This window comes from Phyllobates terribilis, unplaced genomic scaffold (genome assembly GCF_046119375.1).
Source record: "Phyllobates terribilis strain yellow unplaced genomic scaffold, ASM4611937v1 Scaffold_3__8_contigs__length_932513732, whole genome shotgun sequence".
In the NCBI taxonomy this organism is placed as follows: domain Eukaryota; kingdom Metazoa; phylum Chordata; class Amphibia; order Anura; family Dendrobatidae; genus Phyllobates; species Phyllobates terribilis.
This window is the reverse complement of record NW_027362763.1, coordinates 574789526-574817083: the sequence shown is the minus strand read 5'-3', so window position 1 is coordinate 574817083 and position 27558 is coordinate 574789526. Positions and strand designations below refer to the sequence as shown.

The following is a 27558-nucleotide window of genomic DNA, read 5'->3' as shown; positions in this document are numbered from 1 at the left end:
TGTATCCTTCCCCTGAACAACTATGTTGAATAATCTTTGTTTTCAGATCATTTGACAGTTGTTTTGAGGAGCCCATGATGCCACTCTTCAGAGGAGATTCAAACAGGAGAACAACTTGCAAGTGGCCACTTTAAGTAGCTTTTCTCATGATTGCATACACCTGGCTATGAAGTTCAAAGCTCAATGAGGTTACTAAACCAAAAAAAGTGCTTTAGTAAGTCAGTAAAAAGTAGGTAGGAGTATTTAAAACAAGAAAATGATATGGGTGCCCATACTTCTGCACCTGTCAAATTTTGTTTGAATGCAGATTGCACATTTTCTGTTAGTACAATAAACCTCATTTCAAGGCAGAAACATTACTGTGTCCAACAGTTATTACATATATCAAACTGAAATAGCTGTTGCAAAAACACCAATTTTTATAAAACATTAAGCTTAAGAAGATTAATAGGGGTGCCCAAACTTTTTCATATAACTGTATATATATATCTATATATATATATATATATATATATATATATATATATATATATATATCTATATATATATATATATATATATATATATATATATATATATATATATATATATATATATATATATATATATATATATATATATATCATGCATAAAAGTGGTGTATGAGGACAGACAAAAAGTATTGCTTTACATTGGCCATCCATTCCACAGAACAAGATAATGAAAATCTACAGAGGAATTATCTTGTGAACATTCAAATTCCTTTCTGTACCTTTATTTTCCCTTATAAGGCTTGAAAAGCCTCTTTAAATAAGATTCACTTTTGCACTCAGATATTAAAAGGGGTTGCCACTACTTGGACAACCGTTTCTCAACTTATAAATTCTGGTGCCAGAACCATTCCTCAAGGGAGCCCTGGCAGCCACTTCAAATCAAACATCTGGAGGAAGAGAACAATTGCAGCTCCAACTTGCTGTCAGATACAACCAAAGGAGGGGAGAATTAAGTGGCCGCTGATTAGCTGCAGGGCTTGGGAGAGCTAGCACCGATGTAACGGCGCGCGCACAGGAGTCGAGTATAGCGGTTATTATTTTATACGGGTAGAACATATATATTGAGAAGGGGTTGTCTGAGTAATGGATGACCCATTTAGGGGAAAATAAAAAAAGGTTTGTATATGCAGGTTGGCGCTGATTAGTCTGTTTACCTTTAGTCTTAAAACCATAAGATCTATATAACTGCTCCAATGTTACAAACTTTCAAAGAGCCCGAAAGGGAGGGGGAAACATGATTGGTGTAACAAAAACCACATTAAGCTGTCATAGAAAGATTTATTTCTCTTTATTAATGTTCACTTAAAAATTGATAACATAATATGAATACCCTGAACTCTTTATAAAGGCTTCAACTTTATTAGTAAGAGTGCTTTAAATTTCTGAATACCGATGGAACTAAAACTCAAGCGTTAATCTGTTCTCTCCAAACAGCCTGAATCTTGGTCAACCATGACAGAAAACCAGTGTGCGCATGACATGGTATTGAAGAGCACATATTACCATCAATAAAAACTACTATTTTAAAGATGTAGTGGTAGATGCAGAGTTCTAAATTATTAAAAATAATGCACAGTGCAAATAAACTGTTGGCAAGATCCTATTGTTCGGTTGGAAGTATTCAAGGATGAAGACAAGCTGCTCATTTTTGTTCAGTCGCTTCTTTTTTCGACATTCTAGAATAAAATAAAAAAAAAAAAGGATTGAGGTTACAGTTCAAAATAAACAGAATTCAAAAAGGTTGTAAAAATAACAGGCACAAAAGAGAGCATTATTCTATATGTAATAGTTACAGTTCACGTTCTGAAATGTGTCAAATCAATTCTAATGCTATATTCATCTTTCACTGCACATCTTATGACCGTTCGATTCTACAATTGTATGCTGGGAAATATTTCTCTATACAAGAGAAGATGATATTTTAACATCTCTTAACCCCTTTATCCCCAAGCCTGTTTCCACCTTTCTGACCAGTAACATGTTATGAGGTAATAACTCAAATGCTTCAGCACATCCCAGTGATTCGGAGATTGTTTTTTCGTGACATATTTCAGGATAGTGGTAAATTTAGGCCAAAAGGATTTGCATTTATTTATGAAAATATCAAAATAAAAATTAGAAAATTTCAAACTTTGATCTTTTATGCCCTTAAAAACAGATTTAAGTATCACACAAAATCGTTAATAAAATAATGTCTACTTTACATCAGCGGCATTTTTTTAAACATTTTTTTTTTTTGCTAGGAAGTTAGAAGGGTTAAAAAGTTACCAGCAATTTTTACATTTTCAAACAAATTTAAATAAAAACATTTTTTGGGGGGGGAGGGACCACAAAATTACAGTTTTAAAAATTGCAGCCCTCAAAACCACATTCAAGAAGTTACTAACCCTTTAAGTGCTTGACAGGAATTAAAGCAATGTGCAAAGAAATTTTAAAATTGTAATTTTCCTCACAAAAATATTGCTTTAGCCCCAAATTTTGTATTTTCACAAGGGTAACAGGAGAAATTGAACTATATAAATTTGTTGTGCAATTTCTCCTGAATACACAGATACCCCGATATGTGGTGGAAAACTACTATTTGGGCGCACAGCAGGGCTCAGAAGGGAAGGAGAACCATTTGACCTTTGGAGCGCAAAATTGGCTGGAATAGATAGCTGACAATGTAGCGTTCGCAGAGCCCCTGATGTGCCTTAACAGTGAAAAACACCCACAAGTGACCCCATTTTGGAAGCTACACGTCTCAAGAAGTGGTGAGCATGTTGAACCCACAGTAGCTTCAGAGATTATAAATAACATTTTGCTGTAAAAAAAAAAAAATCCTCACAAAAGTGTTGCTTTACTTCCAAATTTTTTAATTTTCAAAACACTAAACGGGAGAAAATGGACCATATAATTTGTAGTGTAATTTTGTTTGAGTAAACAGATACCCCGTATGTGGTGGAAAACTACTGTTTGGGCACACAGCATGGCTCATAAGGGAAGGAGTGCCATTTGACGAGCAAGATTGCCTGGAATAGATGGACACCATGTTGCATTTGCAGAGCCCCTGATGTGTTTTTTTTTTTTGTTTAGGCACAAGGGACCATATTTTACAAATTACACTCCTCAATGAATTTATCTAGGGGTGAAGTGAGCATAAACACCATAGGTGTCACATCATTTTATAGCATTGGGCAGTGAATAATCAATTGCATTTTCAACCACTAAAATGTGGTTTTATCCTCAAGTTTTTAAACTTGTGTAAGGGCTAATAGGAAAAAATGGACAGCAAAGTTTGTTGTGCAATTTCTCCTGAGTGTACACTACATGTATTCGGGAAATACCTTTCAGGGACAGTGGAAAGCTCAGGAGGGAAGGAGAGTAATATTTGAGTCCAGATTTTGCTGGATTGCTTTGCAGGTACTATGACCCATTGGCAGCGCCCCTCCATAAGTGACTCCCATTTTACAAACTTCACCTCTCAATTAATTCATCCAAAGATGCAGTGATCATATTGACCCCACAGGTGTGTCACTTAATTTTATACCATTGGGCGGTGAAAAAAAATAGTTACACAAATTACCACAAAAATGTTGTTTTAGTCCCAGATATTTACATTTTCACATGGGAAATGGGTAAAAATGGCACCATAATATGTCCCATAATTTTTGCTGAATGTGACTGTACAGTACTGCTTAGCCACACAGACTCGGGAGGGAAAAAGCGTCACTTGACTCTTAGAGATTTTCACAGATTTTCCTAGAATAGTTTGTGGACTCCATATGCAGAGCCCCCAAGTGCCAGGAGAGCAGAGTCCACTCCCAACCCCCCCTCCCCCAAACTCAAGTGACCCCATTTTAGAAATCACTCCCCTCTTGAGAATGTCTACAGGTGTAGTGACGATATTTCCCAGAAGCAATGAATGTTGCCGAGTGAAAATTTCAAATCTGCTGATTTAATGCCCAGTACATTATGCCAAGGTCGTGCTTCTGGAGACATAGACCCCATAAATTAAGAGTGTAAGAGAGCTCGCATCTCTACAATACTCACAAAAAGGTGGATACTAGCTGCGGTTTAAGCGCACTGTTGGTCTCAGAAGGGAGGGAACGTTTGGATTTGGCAGTGCAGAAATTGCTGGATTTCTTTAGAGGGGGTGAGGAGCCATCTTTGCCAGAGCCTTTGTTACCAGTAACGTGCAAACCCCCTATATTTTCATTAACCAGATTATGAACCTGCGTGGGGACTTTTCCTGTGGATTGAGTTGAAGCTTTTATTGGGAACATTTTACATAACATTTTGGATCACATCTATATCCTCTGCTCTATGCTGACCACTTACATCAGGGTTTCCATCTAAACCTCCAAATAATGCGATTCAGATGAAACCCCCAGTAGATACATTCACTACAATGGGGCAGCTCTGGACTTTGTCTGGCCTCTGCTCAGTGTTGTTATTTTTTCAGAGGTGCACAAAACGGTCAGACAGCACTTTTATGCACGCCTAAAAAGACAGACACAGCCGGATTGCAGGCCAGACGGCATCCTCGTGTCTCCATTTGCCTCATTTTTGGAATCTTGTGCCGGGGGTTCTGTCTGAATCACGTATTTCAGAGATTTACACAGAAACCCCAGTGTAAACGCTCAGCGCAGAGCACAGGATAAATGTGAGCCAAGCCTTACTGCGAACTTTGGGAGGCAGAATGAACAAATTAACAGCAGGTGAAGAATTGTATTTATTCTATTATGCCGTTCTTCATGCGGTATAAGTAATGGCTTTAAACTTTGGGTTATTACAATAAAAGCGATACCAGAGTTATATAGGGTATTTTTAATGTTTACCTACTATAACTTTTTTTTTTTTTTTTACAAAAAAGTTTTTGCACCATATTTCACATTTTTGTATATTTCTGACGGCAGTCATAGGAGGGCTTGTTTTTTTGCAAGAAGAGTTCAAGTTTTTATTCCTACCATCTTCAGGTCCGTACTATTCCACAATACCACATTTACATAATTTTTTTATGCTTTGCCACTTTTATAGAAAAAAAAAGTATTTTTGCATTGCTGTATGCTGAGAGCTATAGCTTTTTTATTTCTCCCTTAACGTGCCTGTATGGTGGCTTGTTTTTTTGGGGGACAAGATGACGTTTTCACCCTGCTATAACATTTTTAATTTACATATGACTTTTTGATCGCGTTTTATTCCACTTTTTTTCCCAGCAGTATGATTAAAAAGCATTTTTTTTGCCACGTTTTATTTTTATTTTACGGTGTTCATTGAAGGTGTTAACTAGTGTGACATTTATAGATCGGGTCGTTCTGAACACTGCAATACCAAATGTGTACTTTATTTTTGTTTTCACAAAATACTTTTTTTTTGTTTTTTTATTTTGTGCTTTTTTTAATATTTACAATTTTCAAACTTAATTTTTTATTAGGTTACTTAGTCCAGCTATGTGACTTTATACCAGTGATCAGAGTAATAACCGATAATGCATTGCAATGCACAAATTCCCTTTTAGTCCATGCTCCTGGCATGGTTTAACAGGCCACCGTAGCTGGCAGGCCAGGAGGTAAATTATTTGAACTTCTGCTGCCATGACAACCCTGTGATCATGTGATGGGGGTGCCAATCGGTGGGAGAGGGAGCTTCCTCGCTCTTGCCTTCCAAATGCTGTGATCGCTATTGATCGCAGCATTCAGAGGGTTAAACAGCTGGGAGCAGTGCAGGCACCAACCTGGCTGTAACAGCTGGAGCTCGGCTATCACTTATTTTGAGCTCCCGGCGGCAGTGGTGTGGGAACAGCTCTTGGGCCCACATGATCGGCATGATGCACCAGTACGTCATATGTTGGCAAATCACTGCTAAATATGACGTAACTGTACACCATATGTTGGGAAGGGGTTGATAAAGATGCTAGATCTTTCAGATGGCCCTTTTCTGAATCAGGTTTTCAGCTCACTGAAGAATCATATTAGGAGTTGTTGCCTATAGAAATCTATGTTGTAGGGAGGAGGAGAAAGGAGCTAGAAATTAATACACAGAAAACTGCTAGAAAATGTAGGTTATTGATTTATAGCCTCTGTTTTAGTCCAGATATGCATCTGCACACCAAGTTTCTAAGTAAATAGATTTCTAAAAGGTGCTCGTAACATGAAATTCTCACCAGAAGTTGGTAACAACCCATCCAATCCACACATGAGAAAGGAGACAGGGGGAAAAAAGTATTGAACACACTTACTGAAGTTTAATACTTCATACAAAAGCCTTTGTTGGTGAGGACAGCTTCAAGACGTCTCCTGTATGGAGAAACTAGTCGTACGAATTGCTCAGGTGTGATTTTGGCCCATTCTTCCACACAAAAACACTTTAAATCCTGACGGTTCCGTTGGCTTTTTCTATGAACTGAGCTTCAGTTCCTTCCATAAGGTTTTCTACTGGATTCAGGTCAGGTGACTGGCTGGGCCATTCTAGCAACTTTATTTTCTCTGAAACCAATTGAAAGTTTCCTTGGCTGTGTGTTTGAGATCATTGTCTTGCTGAAATGTCCACCTTAGTTTCATAGTCATCATCCTAGTAGAGGATAGATTTTTATCAGGAATGTCTCGATACAGTTGGCCATTCATTTTCCTTCAATTATATGGAGTCTGCCAGTGGCATATGCTGAAAAAACAGCCCCATGATGTTCCCATCTCCAAACTACACTATTGGTATGGTGTTTTTGGGGTGATGTGATGTGCAGTGCTTTTTGGCTTTCAAACGTGTGTATTATGGCATCCAATGAGTTCAATTTTTGTCTCATCTGACCAGATATATTCCCCCAGTATTTCACAGGCTTGTCTAAATGTTGTTGAGCTAACGTTAAATGCACTTGAACATTCTTTTTATTCAGCAATAGAGTCCTGCATGGTGAGCGTGTATACAGGGCATGAACGTTGGGTGCATGAATTGTTTTCTTTGAAACAATTGTACCTGCCAATTCCAGGTCTTTCTGTAGCTCTCCACAGTTGGTCCTTGGCTCTTGGACAACTCTTGATAATTCTTTTCACTCCTCTGTCTGAAATCTTATGGGGAGCACCTGTTTGTGGCCAGTTTATGGTGAAATTATGTTCTTTCCACTTTTGGGTTGTGGCACCAACAGTGCTTACTGGAGCCTTCAGTAGTTTAGAATTAGTTACAGAAGAATTTATTAGTTACAGAAGAATTTCTATCAGTATGTTTTGAAACTATAAGGTTGCGAAAGTCTTGAGACAGCTCACTGATTTTACCTGTCATGAAAGGTTTGTGTGGCAACTTGGTAAGGAGTTACCTTTTTATAGGCCATCAGTTGGATCCAGCTGATATTTTTCACTAAGTGGCAGGATTGCCTTCTAATTACTTACAGAAGTCAGCTGGTGTCAGGACCTTCCATAGCTTTTTGCACCCCTCTTTCATGTGTTCAATACTTTTTTCCTGAGTCATCTCTCCTTATTACACAAAACTTATAGACCTCTATGGCTTGATTCCTTTGCCTGTGTGGATTTAGATGGTTGTTACTGACATCTGGTGAGAATTAAATTTCAATAGCACCTTCAGAAATATATTTACTTAGAAAATTGGTGACGTGTTCAATACTTATTTCACCTGCTGTATGTATTTATACAGTGGTTTGCGAAAGTATTCACCTTGCTTTGCTTTTTACCTATTTTGTGACATTACAACCTGTGTTTAAATATTTTTGTAATCCGATTTGTGTGTGATGCATCAGCAATAAATCTAGGTTGGTGAAGTGAGAATAATAGACAAACTGAATTTATGGGATCAAATATCTAACTAAAAATTGGCATGTGCATATGTATTCACCCTTTTTGCGATGAAGCTCCTAAAAATTTCCAGTGCAAGCAATTACCTTGATAAAAGTCACATGCTTAGTGAAAGGAAGCCCACCTGTGTGAAATGAAAGTGTCACATGATCTGTCACTCCACAGTGAAACATAGTGGTGGCAGCATCATGCTGTGAGGATGTTTTTTGGCAGCAGGGGACAGGGAAAATGAGCCAAGTCAAGGGGAAGATGGATAGTGCGAAATACAGGGATATTCTTGAGCAAAACCTGTTTCAGTCCGTCAGTGATTTGAGACTGGAGGTTCACCTTCCAACAAGACAGTGACCCAAAGTATACTGCTGAAGCAACACTCGAATGGTTTAAGGAGAAACGTGTAAGGGTATGTGCACACGATCAGTATTTGCTGCGGATTGGATGCAGCACACTTGCACTGCGTCAAATCCGCAGCGGCCAGATGTTACAGCATAGTGGATAGGATTTGTAGAAATCCCAAGTCCACTATGCGTCTCCATACACCCACGGAAACTGACATGTGGCACGTCTTTCCAGACCGCAGCATGTTAATTTCTCTTGCGAGTCCGCATGCGGACTTTCCTCATAGACCTAGCTTCTATGAGGAAAGTCCGCATGTGGAAAAGAAAAAATATGGTGCTGCTCATTAGCATATTGAGCTGAAGCCGCCGGCAGCTTCTCCGCAGCGTCGGGGGAGCAGGCTGGGAATCATCGTGTGCACATTCCCTAAATGTTTTGGAGTGGCCTAGTCAGATCCCAGACCTTAATTCAATTGAGAATCCATAGTCAGAAGTTTGCTGTTAACCAGAGGAAACCATCTAACGTGAAGGAGCTGGAACGGTTTTGCCTTGAGAAATTGGCAAAAATCCCAGAGCCAAGATGTAGAAAGCTCATAGAGACTTATCCAAAGTGACTTGCAGGTGTAATTGCCGCAAAAGAAGGCTCTACAAAGTACTGATTTTAGGGGGGTGAATAGTGGTGAACACTGAAGTTTCCAGTTACATTGTTTTTTTTTGTGTAGCAAGCAACAAATAAAACAAAAAAAAAAAAAAAAAAACAACACACAGAAATTTCAGGTTGTGAGGTAGCGAAACAAAAAAATGCCAAGGGAGGTGAATACTTTTGGAAGCTGCTGCATACACACACATTAACAAAAACAAATGTGTTTGTACATTGTGCAAAAAACAAAGCTCTTATGTTGACAAGTGAACTTACTTGTACTTGATCAGCCGGGATCCTTGAACAAGTTGTGCACACTCATTGGTTAAATGACATGCAAACAATAACCAGTTTCGGGGCTGCACTTTGTAAGCAAACCGCATGAACAGCAATGAATAGCAAGTGAGGGCTAATAAAGAATAGAAGAAAAGAAAAAATTAACATTTAACATTTTCAGAAATATTTCTAGATTTCAAAACATGTAAACACAGCTATGGACACATTGTAGTAAAAATATTACCAGAATTAATACAATCAGCTTCCTAATCTGTTTTTAAGACTCCTTAGGCGCTAGACCTACCTCTTCATCTTCCTAAGTCATATGTGAATGACTGATCGGTAGTCCAATGAGCAGTTATGGTCCGGTCTCGGTACCTTCTGCAAGCCTTGAAGTTCAGCCTGCCTTCTTTTGATGGGTGTGGATGATGCCTCTAATGCCATCCACAAGTAGCTCAAAATCCTGTGCATGCTCCCTTCATCTGAACACTGACTTACGAGGATTACACACTGCCCCGTTAAGAAATGAATTCCACCTATTCATAAAAATTAGCAACTTTGTAATATATCTCAGAGAAATCTGCTTCTTTCTCTGCCAAGACTGATCAGTCATTATCAAAATTCTCAATTCTGGAGGTAAAATCTGTATTCAGTCAAGACAAGTTGTTACATTACTGAGATAGGAGATAGAATCTGATCAGTAGCAGCTGCCATGTAGATAGAAGGGAGAGGAGAAGGGAGCAGCTCTGCCAGTCTACATAGAATTGTATCCATAGCAGCTGCCATCTCCCATCTCTGTAATGGGAAAGTCTGTCTTCACTGAATACAGATTTTACCTCAGAACTGAGAATTTTGATAACGACTGATCAATTTTGGCAGAGTAAGACGCACATTTTTTTGGATATGATCTATTACAAAGTTGCTAATTTTCATCTGTACTATTGATTTATAAAATAAAAAACGACCATTACGCTTTAAAGACTTGCAAAAGGTGCAGAGTGCTGCCCAATAGACAGCTCAGCAGTCATTTACATACGGTGTGGGACACAAGGTGTATTACAAAGGTATGCCGGGCTGTCGAGAGAACGAACAAACAAGAGACGCTGATTACACCAACACTAATGCAGTAAAAGCAGTTTAGCAATGGCAACATCAATGAAAGTTCCTATTAAAAACACATCTGTACTCTAAAATGCAGATAACGCAATATAGAATTCACTTTAGGCAATACAATACAAAGTTTGGCCTCTCAATCTTCACACTGAACACCTCATATTTAGTTGGAACCCAAACTCCACACAAGGGGATGATTTCCATTGATTACACAGGTATGCAAAATTTGGTGTTTATGAAAATTGTTTGAAATCCAATAACTGATTGTTATGTTTTCTTATGCCCCAATTTTAAAAAAATATTCTATTTTTAACCATGACGTATGGATTTTGCACAAAATTAACGTGAAGTTACGTACAAGCGAGATGAACAAGAAAAATCTTTAATGTAGCCAAAAATGTACACAACATTATAAAAATGTATTGAACATTCATTCTACAACTTCAGTGGACATTATTGCGTTTTTTTCCTTTTCTCTTCAAAGATTCTCTTGATACCTTTTCTTTTCTCTGTGAAGCATCCAGAAGTGGTCCCCATCATGTTCACTTTCCAACTACCTTGGTAACTTCATTTCATCTCCTTGATATCCTGATGAAATCTTTCTGCTTCTCTTCGGTAACAGCACTAAAGGTTTTCAGGAAAGTAGTCCAAATGGGAATGTAAAAAAATGTAATTACAAATTCTTCAGACAACCCAAGGCTTCACCATGTTCTCCACGATATACTTAAATTTTGGATCTTTGCTCTTAACTATAAATACAACCCCTGGCAAAAATTATGGAATCACTGGGCTCGGAGGATGTTTATTCAGTTGTTTAATGTTGTTGAGAAAAAGCAGATCACAGACATGGCACAAAACTAAAGTCATTTCAAATGGCAACTTTAGGGCTTTAAGAAACACTAAAAGAAATCAAGATTAAAAATGTGGTACTCAGTAAGGGTAATTTTTTTCAGACCAAGCAGAGGGAAAAAAATTATGGAATCACCCTGTAAATTTTCATTTCCAAAACTAACACCAGCATCAAATTAGAGCTACTTGTTAGTCTGCATCTAAAAAGGAGTGATCACACCTTGGAGAGCTGTTGCACCAAGTGGACAGACATGAATCATGGCTCCAACATGAGAGATGTCAATTGAAACAAAAGGAGAGGATTATCAAACTCTTAAAAGAAGGTAAATCATCCCGCAATGTTGCAAAAGATGTTGGTTGTTCACAGTCAGCTGTTTCTAAAATCTGGACCAAATACAAACATGGGAAGGTTGTTAAAGACAAACATACTGGTAGACCTAGGAAGACATCAAAGCATCAAGACTGGAAACTTAAAGCAATATGGAAATGCACAACAAAACAAATGGGGAAAGAATGGGAGGAAACTGGAGTCAATGTCTGTGACCGAACTGTAAGAAACCACCTAAAGGAAATGGGATTTACATACAGAAAAGCTAAACATAAGCCATCATTAACACCTAAACAGAAATAAACAAGGTTACAATGGGCTAAGGAAAAGCAATCGTGGACTGTGGATGACTGGATGAAAGTCCTATTCAGTGATGAATCGCGAATCTGCATTGGGCAAGGTGATGATGCTGGAAGTTTTGTTTGGTGCCGTTCCAATGAGATTTATTAAGATGACTGCATGAAGAGAACATGCAAATTTCCACAGTCATTGGTGATATGGGGCTGCATGTCCGGTAAAGGCACTGGGGAGATGGCTGTCATTACATCTTCAATAAATGTCCAAGTTTACATTGATATTTTGGACAGTTTTCTTATCCCATCAATTGAAAGGATGTTTGGGGATGAGGACATCATTTTTCAAGATGATAATGCATCCTGCCATATAGAGCAAAAACTGTGAAAACATTCCTTGAAAGAAGACACACAAGGTCAATGTCATGGCCTTTCAATCCAATTGAAAATCTTTGGTGGAAGTTGAAGAAAATGGTCCATGACAAGGCTCCAACCTGCAAAGCTGACCTGGCAACAGCAATCAGAGACAGTTGGAGCCAGATTAATGAAGAGTACTGTTTGTCACTCATTAAGTCCATGCCTTAGAGACTGCAAGCTGTTATTAAAGCCAGAGGTGGAGCAACAAAATACTAGTGATGTATTGGAGTGTTCTTTTGTGTGTTTTTCATGATTCCATAATTTTTTCCCTCTGCTTGGTCTGAAAAAAAAAATTACCCTTACCGAGTACCAAATTTTTATCTTGATTTCTTTTAGTGGTTCTTAAAGCCCTAAAGTTGCCATTTCAAATGACTTTAGTTTTGTGCTAGGTCTGCGATCTGCTTTTTTTCAACAACATTAAACAACTGAATAAACATCCTCCGAGCCCGGTGATTCCATAATTTTTGCCAGGGGTCGTATTTTCACAAATTCTTTAAAAGAATTCTAAGCCTTTTTATAAATTTTCATTTTTGTTTTGACCACATAGTCCTCATGAGTTCCCAAATATCCAGACCCACAAAAAAAAAAAAAAAAAAAAAAAAAAAAAGCCTTCCTTCGGTTTTGCTTTGGACAGTCCATGAAACTTGGTACACAAGTACTTAAAAAAAATTTTAAAAAAAGAATCATTTCAGTAGAGCTTTCACAAACTGCTTTATCAGTCCAAGCTTAATGTGGAGTGGTGGCAGGAGAACTTTTGTGGGATCAAGTAAACTTTCTGCAACTATGTTCGAGTCCAGGTTGCAAAGATGTTCTCATTGGCCAACTTTTTCCGCTCCAGTGATGAATCCTATCCGGGCAGTCCCAGTCATACAAAAAGCATGGGTACTTTGTGTATCCTCCTTGCTGTCCAAGGAGCAAAGGGAGAACGTTCAGATCACCACATATTGACCATCCTTGATACTCGTAGTTTAGGTTTTCACTCCGATCAGAACACAGACCAGGGTGACAATGACAGATAGTGAAGCTGCAGACAGGCAGGGAAAAGTCTTGTAATAAAGTAGTAGTATGGACCTATGAGAAGCGTGCACTCACTGCACAACACTGAAGATTATATTTGCTCAGAGTGATATAGCGCCACTAGGTATATCAGGAAGTGGCAGCGACTTTTTACGGCTAGTCGGATTAGCATATAATTTGTATATTTTCCATTTTCCCAAAATTATTAAAATCCCTTTACGCACTGATTTTTTTAAAGACATATTTAGAATTTAGCTTCTCTCTTTTCTCAGCATTATGGCAAAATAAAAAAGGCAGGGGTAATTTTTGGTAATAGGTCCTCTTATAATAGCTATCCGGTTGCACTAAACAACCACTTCAGATGCGCACTGAACGATGTGTAACAGATCGCTCAATGCGCATAAGTGGCCTTTGTTCTGCGCTGCCTAAAACAATGATTGAGGGCCAACTCAAAAAGATAACTTCATCTGGCGAATGAGCGTTTTGCTTGTTTGTAGGGTGATCGACAGCCAGTTTCCACTGTGCAATTATCAGAAAAATGCTAGGAATGCTCACTCAAGATAATTAAATGAATGGGCCTGCAGGTCATAGGTAGCTGAATAAAATGACCCCTTGATATCTGAAATCTGATGTCTTAGTCCAGAGAAATCTAGGTTTGTTTTTCCTATATGTAAACAAGAGGCAAGATTTATGGGCTGGACACAGCTCTCCAGAGAAACCGCCTCCAGAGATCATTTTATATTAAAAGGAGCGTTACCAGTGTGAGACGTGTAATGATTGACAGTCTGCTACAGGCAGATTCTCAGGGAGATCTATATCTTGACCATAGCTTTTAACAGCTTAGTTACATATTCCAGAGAAATCCAAAATTTTTCTTAAGTCATCGGATCGCAGATATTAAGGTATAGCTTAATTACACTTCCTTTGACCTGCATTCCCATGTAGACAGCTAGAGTGCAGGGGAATTGCTTTTCTGGGGCAGAAAATTCTAGAAGGGAGACAGAATACTTTAATCAAGGGCTCTTTCACACGTCCGTGTTTCCCGTACGTGTAGTGACAATTTCACATCCTGGGAGACACTGACACACGCAGAGCCAATCAAATCTATGGGTCTGCGCACATGACAGTGAGTTTCCATGGACCGTGTGCTCCACACGCTGACATGTCCGTTTTTTTGCAGATGCACGGTCTGCAAAAGTGTCTCACGCCGAGTACACACGGATGCAATCGGCGCCTGGGAATCAGTGTACAGTTAGCGCTGTTGCTAAGCGCCGGGTGCTGAACGCTGCCCTCATCATGGTTCTCTGCCGGCGCTGCGATCAGGACCAGTAGAGAAAATGATGAGGGTAGTGGTAGTCTGTCCCGCAGTATCCTGGTGTAAAAAACGGTAATTAGTCTTAAAGGTGGTTGTATTTCCAGGAGTCCATCCTGACAGCACCATGGAGGACATCCTTCTTATCCTTACAGGGACAGGAAACCGAGGTTAAAAGCCCTCCCCTCTCCCCACCCCTCAGTGTTATTTCTAAGTTTTGTTATAATTCTATATGACAATGTTACGTCACACAGTATATGATATGAAAGGGAGGGAACTAACTGTGCTGTCAGGAAGGACTCCTGGAAATACAATCACCGGTAAGACTAATTACAGTTTTCCAGGACGTCCCCCTGACAGCACAATGGAGGATACCAAATGATTGATTTTAGGGTGGGACCACCGTATGGAGAACTTTCCTACCACAAGCCATTCTCTGACTGGCTACAACATCTAGCTTGTAATGTCTAGAAAATGTACTTCGGTTAGACCAAATTGCGACTGTACATACCTGCTCCACCGAGGCCCCACCCTCTCTCCACCCAAGAAGTGGCCATTGATAGAGTCAAATGAGCCCTCAACGCAACAGAAAGGGTCTTTCCTTCTGCCAAATAGGCTAGACCTATTGTAGACTTTATCCACCTAGCAATTGTCTGACGCTTTTTTACCTTTATTTCTACCCCCAAACTGAACACAGGTTGTGATCCTTTCTCCAACCCTGGGTGGCCTCTAAATAAGTGATGACTGCTTGCCTAACGTCCAGGGAATGGAAGAAGGCTTCCTTTTGATTTTTTAGGATTTTGACAAAAGGACGGAAGTACCACTTCCTGATTTATATTATGGGTAGAAGCGACCTTGGGTAGAAAGGATGGATCGAATCTAAGAACTATCCTATCCTCATAAATCTGCAAGTATGGGTCCTTTGTGGATAAGGCCTGTATCTCCCCCATCCTTTTAGCAGTTGTAATTGCTACCAGGAAAGCTGTCTTAAAGGGGAGTCTGCCTATAGTCAAGTCTTTGTAAACATCCATACGAGCTGTCCAAAGAGCATTAAGTACAAGATTGAGGTCCCAAGGAGGAACAGATCTTTTAACCCATGGTCTCAAATCACCGAACGGCCTTGGAAAACCTAGCTATCAAAAGGATTTGTTGCCAATTGCGTATCAAATAATATGTTCAGGGCAGAGACCTGGACTAAGAGTACCCGCTTTTAAACCCTTGTTAAACCCGGCCTGTAAAAAATCCCAAATCCTAGGGATATTTGGGTTAGAAACGTCGATAGCTGAATCTCCACATTCTGAGCAGAATTTCTTCCAAATCTTACTATATATGGCCGAGGTCACCGGTTTTCGACTCGCCTGTAGGGTTGTTATCACTTGATCAGAAAGTCCCCTGGACTTCAAGATCTGCGTCTCAGCATCCATGCCGTAAGATGCAATCTGTCTACTTCTTGGTAGAACACAGGACTCTCATGAAGGTCCTTCCTCAAAGGAAGCTGGACAGGGTCTTCTAGTGTCATCTTGGCCAATAGAAGAAACCAGCTCCTCCTCTGCCAAAAGGGCACTACCAGTATTATCCTCGCTTGATCTTCCTGCACTTTCCTTAGCACCCTCGGTATTAGAGCTAATGGAGGGAATGCATGCAACAGGCCCTTGTTCCATTGCTGGGATAGGGCGTCTATTCCTTCTGGATTGTCTAGTGGCTTTAGGGAGTAGAATCTCCTGACCTTGGCATTTTCTCTACTAGCAAAGAGGTCTTTCTAGAGTACCCCAATGACGAGTAAGATTGAGAAGACCTGCATATTCAGTTCCCACTCTGTGGGACATCCTCTGTCTGCTCAGGAAGTCTGCTGATTCTGAGCCCTTGCTAAGTGGACAGCTGTTCTAGATAAGGCTGTTCTTTCTATCCAAAGAAACATCTTTGTACAAAGGCTCTGCAGTAAAGGGTGTTTTGGGCCTCTGTGACGCCGCAGAAATGCCACAGCTGTTGTGTTGTCCGACAGGACTTTTATATGTCTGTTCAGAAACCATGGTCGGTTGTAGCGGAGAACCTCCCACACAGCTCGTAATTCCCGATAATTTGAGGACCTTACACGAATTCCTGGGGACCAGGTTCCCTGAAAGAACTTTCACTCTACGTGGGTGGCCAACCCTGACTGTCATCAGTGGTAATTACTATGGCTGGGGAGGGGATCCAAGCTACTCTCACCTGGAGATTTTCTGTAAGCGTCCACCATACTAGGGACCTTCTTACCTCTCTGGAAAGGGGCATTACTTTGTCCAAGGATATCTGACGCCTGTTCCAGGCGGACAGAACAGCTTTTTGTAGATGTCTGGCATGAAACTGGCTCCATCTGACACATGGAATGCAGGCCGTCATCAGTCCCAGGATCCTCATTGCACTTCTGATGGAGCAATGATTCCTTGGAAACTGAACAATCTACTTTCTCAGCGACCTCTGCTTTTATACGGGTAGAAATGAGGTTCTTAGGAAAGAATCCAGTGACTTCCAGAAAGTTTTTCCTTTCCCCGGGATCTAGGTCTGATTTGTCCCAATTTAGCAACCAACCCAATTCTTGGAGGGTGGAAATGGATACCCTTACATGATCTAGAAGCTCCTGACGAGACCTCCCCCACCAGAAAGAAATCGTCGAGGTAAAGAACTATGATGATTCCCAAACGTCTGAAATGGGCTACTACTTCTGTGATCAGCTTTGTAAACACCCGTGGAGCTGAGGCCAGACCAAAGGGGAGACACCTGAACTGAAAATGGTGGCTCTGATTTCCCACTTTTATTGCAAACCTCAAATATTTCTGATCGAAGGGATGGATGGGGACATACAGGTGCATCCCACTAAATTAGAATATCATCAAAAAGTTAATTTACTTCAGTTCTTCAATACAAAAAATGAACCTCATATTATATAGAGCCATTACACACAGAGTGATCCATTTCAAGTGTTTATTTCTGTTACTGTTGATGATTAAGCTTACAGCTAATGAAAACACAAAAGCCATTATCTCAGTAAATTAGAATACTTTATAACAACAGCTTGAAAAATGTTTTTAAAATCCAAAATGTAAGTTCAGTAAATGCACTCAATACTTGGTCGGGGCTCATTTTGCATCAATTACTGCATCAATGTGACGTGACATGGAGGCGATCAGCCTGTGACACTGCTGAGCTGTTATGGAAGCCCAGGTTGCTTTGATAGCAGCCTTCAGCTCGTCTGCATTGTTGGGTCTGGGGTCTCTCATCTTCCTCTTGACAATACCCCATAGATTCTCTATGGGGTTAAGGTCAGGCGAGTTTGCGGGCCAATCAAGCACAGTGATACTGTTGTTTGTAAACCACGTAATGGTACCTTTGGCAGTGTGGACAGGTGCCAAGTCCTGCTGGAGAATGAAATTTCCATCTCCAAAAAGCTTGTCTGCAGAGGGAAGCATGAAGTGCTCTAAAATTTCCTGGTAGACGGCTGCGCTGACTTTGGTCTTGATAAAACACAGTGGACCTACACCAGAAGATGACATGGCTCCCCAAACCATCACTGATTGTGGAAACTTCACACCAGTCCTCAAGCAGCTTGGATTGTGGCCTCTCCACTCTTCCTCCAGACTCTGGGACCTTGATTTCCAAATGAAAATTGGAACTCTGGGACCTTGTAGAGTGTGTCAATGACTGCCTTGTGGATATCTGTCAAGTCAGCAGTCTTCCCCATGATTGTGGAGCCTACTGAAACAAACTAAGGGACATTTTGAAATGCTTAGGAAGCCTTTGCAGGTGTTTTTTGTTAAGTATTTTAATTTACTGAGATAATGATTTTTGTGTTTTCATTGGCTGTAAGCCATAATCATCAACATTAACAGAAATAAACACTTGAAATAGATGGTGTCATGGTGTCAGCCATAGGCTGCTTCACAGGAGGAAGGAGAGGTTTGAGCCGACCGATCATTTGAGCCCTAACACAGGTACGCTCTTCTGTGCACAATACCTCTCTATTCCTATCCTCACAGGTACAGGAAAAACACTGAGGGGTGGAGGGCTTTTAACCTCTGTTTCTTGTCTCTGTAAGGATACAAAGGACTTCCTCCATGGTGCTGTCAGGGGGACGTCCTGGAAATAAGATTAAAATAATAAAATCCATATACTCACCTGTCCTAGGTGTCCCCCTCTGTAATCCTCTGACCGATGATACTGAGGAGCCAGGGAGAATGAGGAGCTCTGGAGCTGCACTCAGTGAGTGACAGGACACCACTCCTGAACTAAGCTCCAGGGCCGCTCGCTGCAGCGGCTCATTCTCCCCGGCGTCTGCGGTCAAGTGGATTACAGTGGGGGACATCTAGGATAGGCGATTATAAGGATTTTATTAATTTTAATAATATTTTTAAAAAGGTGTACACTGCGGTAGCAGACTACCCTCATCATTCTCTCTGCTGGTGCTGATCCAGCGCCGGCAGGGAACCATGATGAGGGCAGCGTTCAGCACCTGGCGCTTGGGAACAGCGCTAACTGTACTGCTGATTCCCAGGAGCCGGTCCGTGTGATCCTAATGCGGCACACTTTTTTCCGGTACCGGAAATATACGGATGTGTGAAGCCGGCCTAAGGAAGAGGTGGTGGTGGGGAAGGATTAGATCAGTGGATAAGGAGATCCATGTGCAAGAAACAATGAAGACAAATGAGCCCACAAAGTTTCAGGGTTTCAAAAAAATTGCATTTCTGAAAGGGAATGTGGTAAGCTGTATGGAAATATAAAATGTATGTTCACAAATACCATTTAGCTAACAAGCAAAATGAGGGCGCTTGAGGCCTTGGTAGTAGAAAAAACACATTTATATGGCTCACGAGTGTCTGCCAGCTTCCTATATTAGCAATAGGTCTTAGCATTTATGAAGAGTAGGTCTTCAGATGCTGCCTTTCTAAACAGCTGTACACAAAAACATGCTGTCCTGGGGGGATTAGAGAAAATTAAGTATGGTAAACTGGAGATGGTATCATCCTACTTGTCAGGTGCTTAAAGCTGGATGTGACAGTATGGTGGGAGTGCTTGCTGCATGAATATTGAATGAGGCTAGGTGGTAACATCTGGACCTAGGTAAACTGCCTTGGTGTGATTACTGTGGGAAAGGGATGCCTGAATGAGGCTCATGACCCTCTCAGTGCTCAATAAGGGTCTCGAGGTCATAGAGGTTGGGGGATCACTGGTCTATAGGATTAGCCAGTAAGGTTTGTAATTGCGATCGAAAACTGGTTCAAAGACTGTACCCCAGAGAGTCGTTGAGAATGACTTAATCTAAATGGTCCACTGGTTATGTAGTGTACCCCAAAGGTTAGGTGCGAAGTCCACTATTATTCAACTTATTTATCAATGATCTAGAAGATGGGATTAATAGTGTTCCTATCTTTGCACTTTATGCCATACGTATGTAGTACAGTGCAGTCTATGGAAGATGTTCACAAGTTACAGGCTGAATTGGATAAAGTGTTTGAGCACCCACTAAGCAGATGATGTTCAATATGGAGTAAAGCATCTGGGCACTAATCTGAGGGCACATATGTTTTAGAGGGAGTAATACTATGGGAGCCACTTGAAAGAAGGATCTGAATATATTTGTAGATCACAGACTAACTATCAGCATGCAATGTCAGCAGTACATTGGTACTCACAGGACAGGGACATAAACGTACCATTTTACAAAAGCTATACTGTGACCTCATCTGAAATATGCAGTTCAGTTCTAGGCACCAGTTCATTGAAAGGATGCCCCCCTGAAGCTATAAAAAGGTGAAAAAGGGGGCCAGCAAACTGATAAGGGACATGGAATATCTTAGTTCTGAGACAAAATTAAAATAATTTCATTTATTTAGTCTTCAGAGAAACAGGCCATCATTAACTTCTACAAGTATATAAATGGAGCATATAGACGTAATGTCAAAAGTTGTTTCCTTTTAGACATAATGCCCCAGAATTGCTTCTCTAACAAAAATTAGAACTTCAACTTCATAGATCCCCCACCTCTCTTCATAAGCCCACAATCAATAGGAAAAATTACTTACCAAATGTCATACGGCCACTAATTATTTCGGGTGATTTTTTCATGTCATTCAAAGCAGCAATAGGGAGCCCCCAGTTAGCGACTGGTCCCCAGAAGTGCTATAGAGATTGTAATATCAGTAAGTTAATATTCAGAATAAACAAGTACATACTTAAAAGACTTTAATAGCTAGTAGTGTTAAGCACAACCATGAACAGACTCTACAACAGGCTACAAATTATGGAATTATGTTTATTCATAGTATATTGAAAAGAAATACAATTTCTCCAAGACATGTTGTGCATCAATCACACTAAGATTTCTAGAAGGTTCACCTTTAGTAGATACAAACCAGTCTGGACTGGGAGATGGACACAGGTGACAATCACTACTTTTTGGAAGTGTAGTCTAATACTGTATTTCACAACCCGCTTACGGATCACATGCCCAGACTTTCCGTGGGTCTCCTCATGTGAGCTTACAGCCTGATCAGGATACCAGCGATCAGCCTGAGTATTGTGGTCCATATATGGACCGTGAAATACGGCCATCTCATCCTGGCCTAAAACTGTTCAAAAAAGGTCTGCTGGACACCCAAAAACTAGCTGTAACCCGTGGGGAAAACTAGCAAAAGTTTGTAATTTCCATACAGTGCCAGCGGAAGAAGGGGTGGGGGGGGTAGAACACACAACTCTGAATTGGGAACGTGGTGTTGCCAGGATTGTGCCAGGATGCAGGCACGATACCTGCCATTTGTGAATGCTTCCCAGCAGATATCCTAGCATCAGTGCCGCAATCCTCCCAATGCAGAAGTAAGTAGTGCTAGAGAACCCCCTGTCCCAGTAATGCAGAACAAGAACTCTACTGAGACCGATGCTCTTTGATATTAGTCTCAACTGTTGCTAAAAGATGAGCATTTAAATAGATGATCCTTCTTTGTTGCCCCTTAACGCGCCATGAAGCAGCATTTATTGGGGTGTGTGGAATGGGCTCCGGAGATAAGCCTGCTCGACACAGAACAGATAGATGACAGCTGTGCTACAAAGCAGGCATCAGCCTCTAACGGCTCCAATTGCTCCTGTTAACACCTTAAAATATTCCTGCCAATCATGATAGCCAGTGCGGAGGAGTTGCCTGCTGAAGGCCACGTTGGAACTCCTGCACAGACCTATGGCTGGCTTCAAGCAAACAGTGTTTAGGATTATATACTGAAAATAGCTTTTGTAAAATGGCTTTTCTCTTTAAAGTATAGTTATGACAGCGTTGTCACGCAACAGTGAATATATAATTCTATAGAGCAATAGAAAGTCTGCAGATTTTCTTACCGTACTGTGGGTTTATTTGTTTCAGAAATCCATAAGATAGAGCAGGAAAGACAAGGAATGAGAAAAAAAAAATTACAACATTATTGATTACAGAAATGTAAAACCACTACATATAGTTTGCCAACAACCGAGTCATCAAGGGGATTTATTTTGTCCTCTGTAAAAACCTGTTCTTGGATGGTTGAGTTTGTGGCTTCAAACCCTTACAGTGAAAACGCACAGCAACGTGATACACCACTCACAGGGACCCTGACATATAGGTCTCTGACTTCTAATTAACACCTAAACAACAGTGCACAGGAATAACAAAGTCTGTGATAAAACTATCCACTTATCCAGGCCCGTGAGCCTTCATGAACCTGGCTTAGTCGCTGCTGGAAACCGAGCACTGCCACTCTCAATCTTCTCACCTCTGTCCTTTATGCTTGAAGCCACCGAATGAAAATGAAGAACGAGGAGTCTCTGGCCGTCACTTGATTCTGCCCATCTAGTACACCTCAATTTAAAGGGGTGACCAGTAAAAACATGTTCTCACCTATCCAGTGATAATTTGCTAATCGGTGGGGGTCTGAAAGCTGGGGTCCGCAGAACAAGAAACTTTTATCCTGGTTAAAAAGGGAGCAGCTGTGCGAATGCCCAACTGCATCCATTTGTATAAGGCTGTCTAGCACCGTGCCCAGCATTTTATGGCAAACCCATAGCGAATGAATGGAGCGGTCTGGCATGCGCACTGCCACGCCATTCTAAAAGGATGATAAAAGTTACAACTGCAGATAAAAAGTCCCGCGGTGGGCCTCCCACCAATTAGCAAGGCATCATCATCTATCCTGTGGATAGCTGATAACTTGCTTTCACTAGACAACCCCTTAAGGGCTATGTTCAGACTATGCTTGTAGTGGACATTCACCATACACACCAGGAAGTGTTACAGATCTATATGGCAAGCCTGTCAATTGCCAGTAATGCTCTGAGAAACATGTCAGGATGCTTTTTCTCCATTTCATTGAAAAATGTAGTTTACTAGCTGTTTAAATATATGGGGGATCTTGGAAATACAATTATAAATGTATATTATTAAGGGGGCAAAAGCATCAGTATGGTACACAGTTGCATGAGTGGAGCCTACACAGAGCATATATTTGGAAACCTTTCCTCAAAGTATACAACAATACTAAAATTGTGGCGTGAACAGATGCAAGGGGTTGTTCAGGCTTGGAATTTAAGTCTGAAGTTACTATGTGACTGCAGACTTGTGACCTGTGCGCTCTCCGGATTCTCTGGGGCTGGCAGCGGACGGGCTTGTGACCGCAAGTATGCGATTTGCATTAGTGCCGACTAGACGTGCGCAGCCTTGCTCAATCCAAGTGAATAGCGCGAGTCTGGACCAGTCCAGTCTCAATGTGGCTGGAAGTATGCAAATCACACACTTGTGGTCACATGACCTCCCGGGGACCAGAGGATCCGATCTGTGAGGATTCACAAATCTGCGATCACAGTGTGACTACAGACTTGAATCTGAAGCCTTGACAACCCATTTAAAGGTTTACAGCAAGATTGGAAAGGATTCCCTTATCCGTAGGTTTCTGATCGCTGGGTTTCCGACAATGCCAGTCTGAATGGCGCAGAGGTAGAACATGAGCCCCTCCACTGCTTTGTCAGTAAGATAGTTAGATATAGACAAGCACATTGCAGTGCCAGCGGTCAGAAAGTTACCCCCCTATCAATAAGACAATATGATAGGAGGCCGCTGAAGAACTTGCTACAAACACTTCAGTTTCATTGCAATGTAGGATTTGTTCCTACCACAATGTCACCCTGATGCCCTTCAACAGTCATTCAGTGTTTGCAGGGTTATTATGCCAATAAAGTTAATGCAGTCCGAGCCTGTGACACATTCCATCACGATTACAGCAAAGTGCATAGGGACTTGGGGCTTCACAAAGTAGTGTACAGGCAGTAAAGGTGGCGACCTGAACACATTCAGAAACGTGGACTTTTACATAAATGACCGGAGCAGAATACTCACCTATCTGCAGTATATCGTAGAACGCCTTTACTAATATAGATATTAGATCAATATCAATCTAAATAATTTCTCATTAATAATCAATATCAAATGCTCAATTATGGGGAACTCAATTTTAAGACAACCATTTTTCAGCTTAAAGGGGTAATCCCATCCCAATATGTAGCAGGTGTTATAATAATAATAGCAAATACCTCCAATTAGAAATGTAGTATAGTTTTTCTGATTTTCTATCTCTTTCCTCATGTGCAGGCATCGCAGGACCTTAGGTATCCATGGTTACAACCAATGATATAGTGACAGTTAGCTAGTGGTCGTAACCATGGAACCAAGGAAAGCTCAAGCAGTTCTCCAGTGTGAGGATACCACACAGGACACAATCAGAGTGTTGGTGTTATTTGCTGAAAAATAAGACGCCAATTTAAAATAACCTGCAGGAGAAATCGGAGACCGACACTAATTTCTGCTGCAGATTTGCATTTTGCACTCGCATGGATTCACACACTGAACAGCCTTAATCAATGGGGTTGGCAGGCAAGTAGCGACCCACCATGGTTTGTAGCGACCCACCTTGGAACAGCCACTTCTGAAAAGGCCAAATGACTGAGGGACTGATTCAAACAGTTTTATGGCGTAGAACTGCTTAAGAGGTCACTAAACTTTTTGTGAAGCTCAAAGTCGCATAAAAATGTTGCAACTTGACATTTTTACAGCAGTCACACACAGCTATACAAAGAAAATAATGGGCAGAGCTCAGGAGGGACAGGGCATGGCCAAGGGCATCTAACAAACTCCTAAATAAGCCGAAAAGGTGGCATCAAAAATGTTCACCGAGCATGGCTGGTGAACATTGGGGGCACACAACTGCAGTAAGAGGAACATAACTGTTAGTAAGTTTGGCCAATATTACTCCAGCACTCCCATCATTAAGGATGGAGTGCAAAATGCCAGTCTTTGAAAGGGAATCTGTCAGGATTTCACCCCCAACAAACTGTTTATATCAGCATGTAGCTCTTTCAGAGACAAGTCCAGCAATACCTTTACATGGATAATCTGTTCCTCTATTATTGATAAATCAGTTTTTGAATTGATATGAAAATGAGGCTTTAGATATGAAGCCTTTGTCACTCCAGCTCTAAGCACTGCGTCCTCCTGCTTAACTGACAGCCTCAATGCTGTGTGACTTCAGGCAAACGACTGGTCAGTCAAGCAGGAGGCGGCAGCGAATAGAGCTGGAATGACAGAGGCTTCCGATCTACCATAGCTCTTCAGCCTCATTTGCATATCAATCCAACGGAGCAATGGTCTGGCCATGTAAAGGTATTACTGGACTTGTCTTTGATAGAGCTACATGAACATTGTAGTTTGGAGAGTGAAATCCTGCTGACATTCCTTTTAAGAGTAAGGGCCTGAATTTTAATATCAAATTATTTTTACCGATTCCTTTAGTTTACACGTCAGTATAAAAAGTGAAGGTTGTATGATTAAGATCTTTATGGCTGCAGCGGTATCAAATTTTGTATATATTCAGATGGCTGAAAAAAAAAAAAAGAAGACTCTCCAGCTCGCTGTCTAGGAGACTGTCCACTGCCGACGTAGGTAGTAAGCATTGCACTGAAGCTGATCGGGATTAGGAGGCAACAGCAGTCCAGACATACGGACCAGCTACAAAACAGTGCTTACAAGCTCAACAGAAAAGAGCTTGTGAGCACTGCAAGTTCTGCTGTCTAGTAATGGTGGTCGGTCAACAAATGTTAAATGGGTTGTTCACTACTCGGAAAACCCTTTCTCAATCACTATCATCCCACCTTATAAAATAACCGCTATACTCCCCTACGGTGCAGGTGCCATTCCAGCGATGTTGGCACTGGCTCTCCCGGGGCTTGTGTGACATAACCCCTGCAACCAATCAGCAGCATCGCTCTCTTCAGACATGCAGAGGAAGTCAGGGCCTGGGGCTGCTCTCTCACTTCCTCTGGATCTCTGAAGGAGGGGAGAGTGGAGCGACAACTGATTGGCTGCAGGAATTATGTCACACAAGCCCCGGGAAAGCCAGTGCCAACACTGCTGGAACGGCACCTGCACCGGAGACTAGTATAGCAGTTATTTTATAAGGGGGGGGGGGGAACAGTGATTGAGAAGGGCTTGTTTGAGTAGTGGACAACCCCTTTAATATCCAAGGAATGACTGAAAAGGTTTAGATGCAATAAATCACACCATTTATTTTTATAAAGCACTACCTGACAATATGCATTTATGTAGATGGGAATAACCCTTCCATATACCATTATACCACACTGCCAATCCTATAAAAATAAAACACCACAATCGCTGCTTTTGTTATCTTTGCTTGCCAAAAATATATATAAATGGTGATCAAAGAGTTCAAATGGGGTCACAGAAAACTGGTTTGACACAAAAATGAAGCCATCATGGCTCACCAACAGAAAGGCAAGAATGCTATGGCTCACGGTGACAGACTTCGGTTTAGCATTTACTGAGCAATGGCCGACATGACCTTACTGACCTGCACAATAAAGGGGACGTCTGTTCACAGTGAAAGACACAAAGCTCAGAGGGAACCGGTCAGCAAGTTCCTACATGTAGAAGCGGTGTCGGCCATTGTCCTCCAATGATACCTTTAAGAGTGAAGCCATATGCAAATCAGGCTGGTGGTGCACTGGGGGCGGCACTGCAGTCAGAAGCTGAGGACCAAGGGCACTTACGCCCCCGTGCACCTCCAGCCTGATTTGCATATGGCTTCACTCTTAAAAGGTATCATTGGAGGACAATGGCCGACACCGCTTCTTCTACATGTAGGAAGGTGCTGACGGGTTCCCCTAGATACACCACACACAATGGCGGAATGGTGTATGGCGCCATGGAATACATTACACTACAATAAATAATCATTACGGCTTTATTAATGTGAAAAATGCAGTCACCCATAAAGCTCCGAACAGCCCAGTCCTCAGGGGACAACAGGCATCTATAGGACACAGTGACAGCCGACCAGTACCGAGGACAAGAAGCATTACACGGTGCCGCCCGCACTGCCCTCTGCCATGCCCTCCGGTATGCCCTCTGCCATGCCCTCCACCAGCCCGGGCAGCGCTGTCACCCCCGGCCCCAGGATTCACCTCATCAGATATTCGCGGAACTCTTTGCTCTTGACATAGTCCACTGCTTTGCGGGCGACGACTCCCGCCATGATGACTGTTCACACTGACCGCCGGCAGCTACCGCAACACCGCTGCGCGCACTCCCGACCGCACAACAAACCGGACTGCCTCCCGGGAGCGCGCACACCACGTCACTGACGTCACCAAGGGCGTTCGGCAGAATGCTGGGCTACTTATAGGAACGCCGCCGGCCATTTTGGATTCTGGCAATTTCGAGCGTACACTTAACTTCTCAGTGACAAAATGTCCTTATTAGTTGGCTCTGCTTGTGGAAGTGTTTGTGAACGTGTGCAAACATAACACGGAGATGAGGAGCAATAAGGGAGCTAATGTCCCTGGCTATGGAAACATGGCGGCAAGGTGACCGCACCGGCGTCTCAGGCGCGCACACGCCTCTCCAGGACAGGCCGTGTGGGGGCTTGTCTGGATTCCTGTTTCTAATTGGCTGCTTGCCTTCACTAGTGCCCCGCCCCCTCTGAAGCGCCCGATGTACTTGACATTCTGGGGTTGGACGAGGCAGCTCGTGTCACCTTGTGTCGTACGATCTCTGATGTGGGCGGCCCTTGATTGCTTGGAGTTTCCTCTTGTGTCAGGCTATGAT

General features: G+C 41.6%; 1 protein-coding gene across 1 annotated transcript; it reads right to left on the bottom strand.

Annotated features, from left to right (window-relative positions):
• Positions 1-1301: 1301 nt before the first annotated feature.
• MPC1 (mitochondrial pyruvate carrier 1) lies at positions 1302-27177 on the bottom strand. Its single transcript, XM_073671445.1, has 5 exons — positions 26916-27177; positions 25450-25453; positions 20447-20543; positions 9062-9194; positions 1302-1708 (listed from the first exon to the last, which is right to left on the bottom strand). The coding sequence occupies exons 1-5, from the start codon at positions 26984-26986 to the stop codon at positions 1675-1677; spliced, it is 339 nt and encodes a 112-aa protein (XP_073527546.1). The 5' UTR covers positions 26987-27177; the 3' UTR covers positions 1302-1674.
• Between the last annotated feature and the right edge of the window lie 381 nt (positions 27178-27558).